This window comes from Opisthocomus hoazin, chromosome 15 (genome assembly GCF_030867145.1).
Source record: "Opisthocomus hoazin isolate bOpiHoa1 chromosome 15, bOpiHoa1.hap1, whole genome shotgun sequence".
NCBI lineage: Eukaryota > Metazoa > Chordata > Aves > Opisthocomiformes > Opisthocomidae > Opisthocomus > Opisthocomus hoazin.
This window is the reverse complement of record NC_134428.1, coordinates 22,918,000-22,927,225: the sequence shown is the minus strand read 5'-3', so window position 1 is coordinate 22,927,225 and position 9,226 is coordinate 22,918,000. Positions and strand designations below refer to the sequence as shown.

The following is a 9,226-nucleotide window of genomic DNA, read 5'->3' as shown; positions in this document are numbered from 1 at the left end:
GACACCACCACTCACGTTGCCTCCAAGGCCAAACCCTGCCCATGCAGGCACAGGGCGCAGTGCGGCAGAGGAGGATGGGACGAACAAGAGCACGTCCACCTCCGCGTGCCCCAGCTGGGGCCGGTTAAACCAGTGCTGAATGCTCTCCTGGGGAGATGTCCCTCTGTCTGCTGCTTCGGAGAGTTTTACACATCAAAACCGGGTTTCGTTATGATGCCAGAACACCGAAGGGAGATGTCAGAAATCACGCGCGGGATGGCACGCACCGGCCCGACGTCACAGAGGAAATCAGAACTGTCCAGAATTAAAAATTGTTTCAGAAGACGTTGCCAGTGGTCACACTGGCTGCATTTCTGTTATTTTTAGAAAGGCATACAAAGGCAGGAGCGGTTCCCACTGCTCTTGCTCCCGCAGGCAGGTTTGTGCATCCCCAGAGCTCAGGGCGCAGCACGGGGCCACCCACGAGCCCAGGTGGTCTCCCTGCACCTCCCCAGGGACCAGCACAGGACGTGCTCATGCAGGGCCATAATTTGAAGAGCTTGCTAAGCCTGACGCAGGTTTTGCTGTCTGCTTTTGCCCAAGCCTTGGGCCAGGGAGGGCTGGGGCACAGCCGGGCATCGCCCTGCGAGTGGTCCCAGCCCTCACAAAGGGACGAGGGGGCTGCAAGGCCGCCCCGTACCTACTCACCTCCCATTCTGCAGCCATGGATGGGACGCGCGGCGGGTGGGAGGCCATGAACAACTGCACCGATCGGCAGTACTGGGACACCCTCGTCTGCCAGTGCATCCCCTGCAGCCTCGTGTGCGGCCGGCCCACAGTGAGGAGGTGTGCTGCTCTGTGCGGTGAGTGCCGGGCGGCCGGTCGTGGGCACGGAGGGACCCGCGCCTGCGGGGCTGGCCCGGGGCCGAGCGGGCAGCAACAGGGCTGGCGTGGTTTAACCTGGCTGCTGGCAACTGGGACCACACAGCCGCTCGCTCACCCCTCCGTTTCCCCCGCAATGGGCTGGGGAGGAGAAATGCACAAAAGGGGAAACTTGTGGGTTGAGATAAAGACAGTTTAATTGGACAACAAAGGAAATGCTAATAATAGTACTGCTAATAACAATGATAACATAAGAAGGACACAGATGTGTTGGAGCGGATCCAGAGGAGGAGCATGAAGATGATCAGTGGGCTGGAGCACCTCTCCTACAAGGACAGGTTGAGGGAGCTGGGGCTGTTCAGCCTGGAGAAGAGAAGGCTCCGAGGTGTCCTTAGAGCAGCCTTCCAGTGCCTGAAGGGGCCTACAGGAAGGATGGAGAGGGGCTTTGCACAAGGTGTGTAGTAATAGGACAAGGGGGAACGGCTGCAAACTAAAAGAGGGCAGATTTAGATTAGATATTAGGAAGAAATTCTTCCCCATGAGGGTGGTGAGGCCGTGGCACAGGTTGCCCAGAGAAGCTGTGGCTGCTCCCTCCCTGGCAGTGCTCAAGGCCAGGTTGGATGGAGCTCTGAGCACCCTGGGCTGGTGGGAGATGTCCCTGCTCATGGCAGGGGGGTGGAACTAGATGATCTTTAAGGTCCCTTCTAACCCAAGCCATTCTGTGATTCTATCATTCTATAATATGCAAACCAAACTATACAAAATAGAATTTTCTCACCACCTGATGACTGATTCAGAGCTGGTCCCCGAGCAGTGATCGCGGAACCCGCAACTCAGGGATTTTGCGAATTTCACAAAACTTCCCCCAAACAATGAACTCCTGGAAGAGTTCAAACTCTTGGGCCAGAGAGGATTCAAACCCACGGAAATGAGAAAGCAAGCTTCCTGCCCCCCAGCCAGCCCCCGTTTGCAAGCTGAGCGTGGGGTCCGTGGTGTGGGATATGTCCGCTGGCCAGCTGGGCTCGCTGCCCGGCTGTGCTCCCTCCCTGCATACCTGCGCTTCGGCCGAATGCGGGAAACTGGAAGAAGTCCTTGATTTCATAGCAACAACTGAAAACATCAGTGTTACCGACATTCTCCTTGTGCTAAATCCGAAACACAGCAGCTACTGGGAGGAAAATCAAATCTATCCCAGCCGCAGCCAGGACAGGGGCAAAGCTGGGAGAGGAGCTCAGGCCCTGGGATGGGCCACGGGGAAGGCTCGGAGCCAGCTCAGCCTGGCAGAGCTTCAAGCCGAAAACACGGGGGAAGGTGACAGCTTCCCCGCGATGGGCTGGGTCTGGCAACAGCTCGGCTCAGCCCAGGATCAGGCTGTCGGCATCTCTGGACCTCTCCTTTCTGGGGTCACAGGGAGCCTTCCCAGAGCCGCACCCACACTCGTACCCCCCATGGGTGACACCCCACGCTCCAGAGGCAGGGCCTGGAGACGCTCCGGGTTCAGCTGATGTGGGTAATTATAAACTCGCGCCGTGCGTTTGCAAGGCTGTACCGCGGGCGCTGTGCTGGGGCAGGCACTCGGTGCAGTGATAACGGGTGAGGAGGAGGAGGAGAGACGGACGCACTTTGCACCCAAACCCTGCGCGCGGCCCCTTCCCTCCCCAGCCAGCCGCCGGCTGGGGCTGCTGCACCCTGTCCGCGGGGACCCGGCCCTTCGCCACGGCTGCACGCAGCGACAAGCCACGTCTCCCCGCCTAGCGTAGGAGATGCCATCCCTGGGGTGCCCAGCTGGTGCTCGGGCAGGTTTTAGTGCATCCCAAAAAGCCATGCAAGCCCCAGGGCAGCAGCAGCTCTAAGAAGTCTGAGACCTGGCACGCTCCGTCCCCGCGCAGCTGCCAGCAGATGCCTTTCTCCGGTATTCATCACGCGGCCAACCAAGGCCGTAGATCCCACGCATCTGTCACCTGGAGAGGCTGTCAGCGCTGACGGCAGCGTGCAGGTCTCGCCCTGTGCCTGTTGGAGCCGCGAGCTTGTTCAGAGCGGCCGTGGGCTCGTCCTCGCACGAACCCAGGCACTGGGAGTTTGGGAGCCTTGTGCTCAAACAAAGGGGGAGGAGAACGTGCTCAGGACACCGTGTTCGTCTCCCTCCCCTCCCACAGAGTCCATGGACTGCAACACGAGAGCCGGCTTCTACTACGACGAGCTCCTGAAAAAATGCATCAACTGCACCACGGTCTGCGGGCAGCACCCGAAGCAATGCGCGCCGTCCTGCGAAAGTAAGGCCGCGCGCGAGGGCAGGTGGAGCGGGGATGCGGGGCAGGACCCCCCGGGACTGGGCTGGAAGAGGAGCCAGGTTATGGGATGGAAGCTAGGGAAAGGGGAGCGAACACCCTGCTCTTCATCTCGGGGAGTTCTGCCTTTGTGTGCTGCCATTTCACTGGGGCTGGGGAAAAGCAAGCCAGGCGTCTGCCTCTTTCCCGCTTTCTCCATCACATAACTCCACCAGACGGTGCGTTATCCCTTCTGCGTGATGGTCTTTTACAGATGGGTCCTTTGGCCCTACCAGCCAGCGGCGGGACCGGCACTCGCGTCCCCCACCGCGCCGAGCTGCCTCCAGCCCTCACGGAGGGGGAGCGGGAGGGGATGCGTTGTTTTCCCCGAGATCTGCAAGTCCCACGTTGGGGTTGAGACGTGATCTCTGCAGAAGGTGGAAGGCTGGGTGTGGAAGGGGGGGAGAGATCTCCTCTACCTCTCCACCGAAGAGAAATGCAAGTGCACAGGGGCAGTGCATAGCTGCTTTCAAATTCTTTCCAAGCAGAGCACATGAGTGCTGTCAGCACTTTCCCTACCAAAAAGTCAATAGCGTGAAGTGTGTAGAGGGGTTTCTAAGCTCACCCATCTTTGCCTGGTCCACAGCGGGTGCCCTGGCAGGCACCCCCCCTCCACCTGCTGCCCTGGTCACTGCCTCGCCACCCACGGGCGTGCTGGAGCCGAAGGTGTGCGCAGAGCAGGAGCCGTGGCTGGTGGTGTACCTGCTGCTGGGGCTCTGCCTCTGCGCCCTCGTCTGCTCCCTGCTCCTGGGCTGGACCCACCTGCGGAGGAAGGGAGAGGTGGTCTCCTGCCAGGCCAGCGCTGGGACCTGCCACCGCAGGGAGGACTCCTCCAAAGGTGAGTGCTGGGGCGACTGGGAGAGGATGGGGAGCACGTGGTGGACGGTCTCCCAGGTACCACTGGGAGGGACAGAAAGCAGAGCCAGTTCATAACAGGGGTAGGGTGCAAAGGCGAACGATACGCAATGCGGTGTGGTCTGAGCCTGGAAGAGGAGAAGGGCTGGACCCCTGCGCCCCGACTCTCCACCGTAACCCTGTTCTCAGTCGCTCTCTTGCAAAGGCACAGACATGGCTTCCCACTGCTGGGGCTGGAGCTGCACCATCAGCCAGCAGCTCTCCCGTCTCCATCGAGAGGCCGACGGGCAGCCGAGGCGTGGGGAGGAGGAGGAGGAGTTGCGAAAAGCCAACGCTCTTCCGAACGCGCCCAAAGGAGAGCCAGGGCTTTCATGACAATTGCAGCAATCGGGGCTGCTTTGGGGCGAACCGCTGCCTGGCAAGAACCATGGTAACATGGGCTGCTTGCTTCTTCAGACAGGCGAACGACGCAGCCGTCTGCTGAATTATCTTGCAGCATCAAATGCCAAAGTTTTAGCTCTGGAGCCAGAGGGCCTTCACAAGTCCTTGCATTAAGGAGAAAATATAGGGAAAGGATAACGTGGAATAAGCCAATGGAGAAAAGATGTTTTTACTCTCCCTCATCCTCTCCTGTCCTCCCCTGCTTTTAAAAATGAAAAGGTCTGTCTACCTATTTACATATACACATACGTGTTTACATATGTACACGTCAAAGCCAGTCATGCTGGGTGTCAAAAATAACAGAGAAAAACCCCAGAGCTGCTGTGTCGCTTGGAGTCACTCTCCCCCAGAACTGTAACTCCAGCCATTCCTACCTGCTTTGGTCGAAGGACATGGTGGCGTTGAACGTTCACTTTTAAGGGAAGCCACCAGGTTCAAAGAGATTTACTGTAACGCCCCTAGCCTAACCTTGCTTACCCGATCTCAGACGAAGGAGCAGAGCCCTTCAACAGCCAGCGTCCAGCCTGCGGAGCGTCGTGGGTCCCTTGAACTGGCCACGGGCAGCCAGGCTGCTGGAGCTCTGCCACCTTGCACAGCGCTGCACCATTGCATCTGCATACGCCACAAAAGCAGCATTTAATGAAAAGACAATTTAAACATCATATTATAGTACAGTTGCTTTAGTGCTAAACCTCCAGCGTTCCTGTTCAAGGCACTTCCCAGTTTCCCCCTCGGATCTCACCTCCCAGGGTGGCAGGACTAGGTGGGAGGGCATGGGTGATGCATTCCATGCGGCACCCAGTGCCGTGGGCTTCATCAGAGCGGTGGGAGGTGGCTGTCCTCTCCAGTTCCAGGACTGGCTCTTTACAGGCCCTAGTGCAGCAATGCTGAGCATTCCTTGGGTAAATGGGGCTGCTAACAACCCTGGAGCTAACACGCGTAGTTTGTTTGCAGATCGACTGGTGGAAGCGGGCAGCGTTGGTGATGGATCCGCTGGTGGCAGGGTCCCAGAGCCCGTGGAAACCTGCGGCTTCTGCTTCCCCGGACACGGCTCTGCTGTACAAGAGACCAAATCCTGCCACGGCACCTCGTATCACATAGGGGAAAGAGCTGCTCCCTCTCACTCCGGGATATGCAGCACGGGAAGTGCTGGGGCCATTTCCAGCCCTGAGGATGGCCACTTCAAAATCATATGTTCTCCTGCACAAGAGAAGATGCCCATGGTGTGACCATAGTGAATGTTCCTGCACAGGATCAGAAAGGCGGGATGCTCCCTCTGCCCCCAAAACACAGCTGCTTCACCCTCCGTTTCCCGTGACTGTAACGGCTTCCACCAGGACCAGCGGACCTGGCACATCTTTGCCCAAGGGCTGTAGGCTACAGACAGGGCTGTAGGTTCCAGACAACGCTGTTTTCTTCCACTCAGGAAATGAAATTCTCGTTATTCTTGTGCGCTCCCGGTGACAGAAGTCGCTTCCCTTTTAGTAGTGTCTTCATCCTCCAACTCGACCTCCGCAGACTCCTCCATGCGTCCCAGTCATTGGGAGTGATGTCTCATCCAGGCTTTCCGTCCTGGTTCCACCATCAGCGCCGCCTTGTCTCTGCAGAGCCAGGACCAGACCGTGGTGCCCACTGGTCCCCATGGAGATCACACCTTTACCTGCTTGAAAACTCTACTGTGTAACACGAGCTACTCATCTGCAGAGCTGTAAGCATCTCAGACACGGACTCAGCCCCAAGAAGTTACTTGTGGAAGTGACAATGACCACTGAATGCCACTGCCATGCTCTCAGGAGTGGCATGTTTTCCGACTGCCACAGAAGTTTCTTTCTAGGACAGAATATTTGGTCAGGCATAATGTGGAAAGCTCCCCCGCCAGCTTTCAGCACTGCTTAGGATGGGAGGACAGGTCACTGGTGATGGCGAGGCTTTGCCTTGTGACAGGACACAAACGCTGTATGGGAGGAGCTGGGACAGGCACCAAAATCCCTGATGGAATTGGGTTCAAATGTGAAAACTCGGAATCCAAGGCGTAGAACTTTCTAAAAGACCGGATTTACATGCATCTGGTCTGGGTTACTCAAAATAGCTGGTAAAAGTGATGAACCAGCTGGAGATACAGCTGCTTTGAGGGAAGATTTTTATCTGACCTGGCTTTGAAAGCTACTATGGAAAAATATGGATTTCAACATGTAACTTGAAGTTCTCATTTTCACTAAAGGAGGGTGTAGGAATTTTTTTGCTCGGTGAGAAACCGCTCCTGGTAGGAGCTTATCCCCTCCACTTTCTCAAACTAGAGCTTCAAACTTGGAAGAATAAATATGAGTCAATATCTGCACAGATTGGTGCTGGGAAAGTAGACAGCTAGAGGATGCACGAGCAGGTAATTGTAACAGTCTCTGTCCCCTCGGTATTATGTATTTCTTTAAATGTCAATGTTTTCTTATCACTAAAGAAGGCACCACACAGTGGGTGACCACGACAAAGCCAGTGCCATGAGTGATGTCTGGTCACAAAGCAGAACAGCATTAGGACCACATGAAACCCATTAGAACGAGAAAGCGCAAGAGATGGTTTGAGGTGAGGACTAAGGGCCCGTGCGCTGGTCCAGCCGCTGGCACGTGGGGCGAGGTTTAGCTGTCCTGAATTGCTCCAGGAACCAACCTTGCAATTCCCTCATCCTTGTGTATTGCCTTTCATCTCTTCCCTCTGTTCAGCAAAGTCCTAATCCCACAGTAGCATGAGGGATGAGCTTTGCATCGTGCTGCGTTTGTATCCCAGGGGAGAAAATCCGCCTTTTCAGAACTGAGATCTCGTTGTGGTCAGATGAGTCTTCTGAATGCGATAGAATCACAGAATCATTAAGGTTGGAAAAGACCTCGGAGATCATCGAGTCCAACCGTCACCCCAACCCCACCACGCCTACTAAACCATGTCCCGAAGTGCCACATCCACGAGGTTTTTGAACCCTTCCAGGGATGGGGACTCCACCACTGCCCTGGGCAGCCTGGTCCAATGTCTGACCACTCTTTCAGTAAAGAAATTTTCCCTAATATCCAATCTAAACCTCCCCTGATGCAACTTGAGGCCATGGCCTCTCGTCCTATCACTGGTTACTGGGGAGAAGAGACCAACCCCCACCTCACCACACCCTCCTTTCAGGTAGTTGTAGAGAGTGAGAAGGTCTCCCCTCAGCCTCCTCTTCTCCAGACTGAACAGTCCCAGCTCCCTCAGCCGCTCCTCATCAGACTTGTTCTCCAGACCCCTCCCCAGCCTCGCTGCCCTTCTCCGGACACGCTCCAGCCCCTTAATGACCTTGTCATAGCAAAGGGCCCAGAACTGCACACAGTATTTGAGGTGCAAATAGGTGAGCCCTGAAGGCCACCACCCCACGGTGCAATGGAGGTTTACCCACATGCGCAGAGAACAAAACACAGACCCTGGCCACGAGCAAGCTGCTGGCAGGGTACGGTGACAGTGGCAGTCTCCGCTGGCTGGGCCTCCCCCCGACCTCCACCCGCTGAGCCACACACTCTTGTCACCTCCCACTCTCTCTTGGCACTCACAGTCCATGGCCTCTCACCCTCCATACCTCCTCTACCTCCCACTCTCTCAACCCAAAGACAAACCTGAAGATCCTCCTGGCCCCCTGCTCCCTCTTGGCATCTCCTCTCACACAGCCAGTCATCCCCCAGGGCCTCCAACTCCATAGCATCATCTTCCATGGCCTTAGCTCCAGTCGTTTTGCTCCTGTGGAATTTGCTTTAATGGCCTCTGGCATCATGGCGTCAGTTCCTGTGGCCTCCTGCACCATGGCCTCGGCTCCCTTCGGATCTGACACCATGACTCCAAACACCATGGCGTCATTACAACCCTTCATCTCAACCTCCAAAGGCTTTCGGCCCCAGAAGCCATGTTGGAATACATTCACACCCAGCCTCAAACCATATTTGACAAACCACCCACTTTTGGCCTCCACCCTGACACAGCCTCAACTCTTCTTCGGCCTCCCATAACCTTTCGACCTCCCACCCTGGATCAGCTTCAACCCTTCCACGGCCTCCCACCCCAGATCACACTCAACCCTTCCTTGGCCTCCCACCTCGTGTTGGCCTCCCACCCCACTTCAGCTTCAGCCATTCCTCAGCCTCCCACCCCCTTCTGGCCTCCAAACCCAGCTCAGCCTCAACCCTCCCTCGGCCTCCCACTCCCTTTCAAACTCTCACCGTGGCTCAGCCTCAACACTTCCTCAGCCTCCCCAACCCCTTTCAGCTTTGCACCCGGGATTCAGCCTCGAGCCTCCCTAAGCCTTCCACCCCAGCTCAACCTCAACCCTTCTTCAGCCTCCCACCCCGGATCAGCCTCAACACTTCCTCAGCCCCCCCAACCCCCTTTAAGCCTCCTACCCCGGCTCACCCTCAGCCCTTCCTTCGCCTCCCACCCCTTTCGGCTTCCCACCCGGGCTCAGCCTCAACCCTTCCTCGCCCTCCCACCCCCTTTGAGCCTCGCATGCAGGATCAGCCTCAAACTTTCCTCGGCATTCCACCGCGGCTCAGCCTCAAAAATTCCTAGCGCTCCCACCCGCTTTCAGCCTCCAAACCCCGCCTCAGCCTCAACCTTTCCTGGGCCTCCATCCCCCTTTTGGTCCCCCACTCACTTTCTGCCTCTAAACCCCGCCTCAACCTTTCTCAGTCTCCCACCCCAGCTGAGCCTCAACACTTCTTGGGCATCCCACTCCCCTT

General features: G+C 56.8%; 1 protein-coding gene across 1 annotated transcript; it reads left to right on the top strand.

Annotated features, from left to right (window-relative positions):
- Positions 1–703: 703 nt before the first annotated feature.
- On the top strand, positions 704–6,940 carry TNFRSF13B (TNF receptor superfamily member 13B). Its single transcript, XM_075436516.1, has 4 exons — positions 704–842; positions 3,018–3,134; positions 3,775–4,026; positions 5,439–6,940. The coding sequence occupies exons 1-4, from the start codon at positions 704–706 to the stop codon at positions 5,711–5,713; spliced, it is 783 nt and encodes a 260-aa protein (XP_075292631.1). The 3' UTR covers positions 5,714–6,940.
- Positions 6,941–9,226: the final 2,286 nt, after the last annotated feature.

Bases quoted from the DNA above. Each gene is read 5' to 3' on its own strand.
- TNFRSF13B (XM_075436516.1), top strand. From the start codon at position 704: ATGGATGGGACGCGCGGCGGGTGGGAGGCCATGAACAACTGCACCGAT. The intron at 3,135-3,774 runs GTAAGGCCGCGC...CCTGGTCCACAG, and splicing joins ATGCGCGCCGTCCTGCGAAA to CGGGTGCCCTGGCAGGCACC. The intron at 4,027-5,438 runs GTGAGTGCTGGG...GTTTGTTTGCAG, and splicing joins CAGGGAGGACTCCTCCAAAG to ATCGACTGGTGGAAGCGGGC.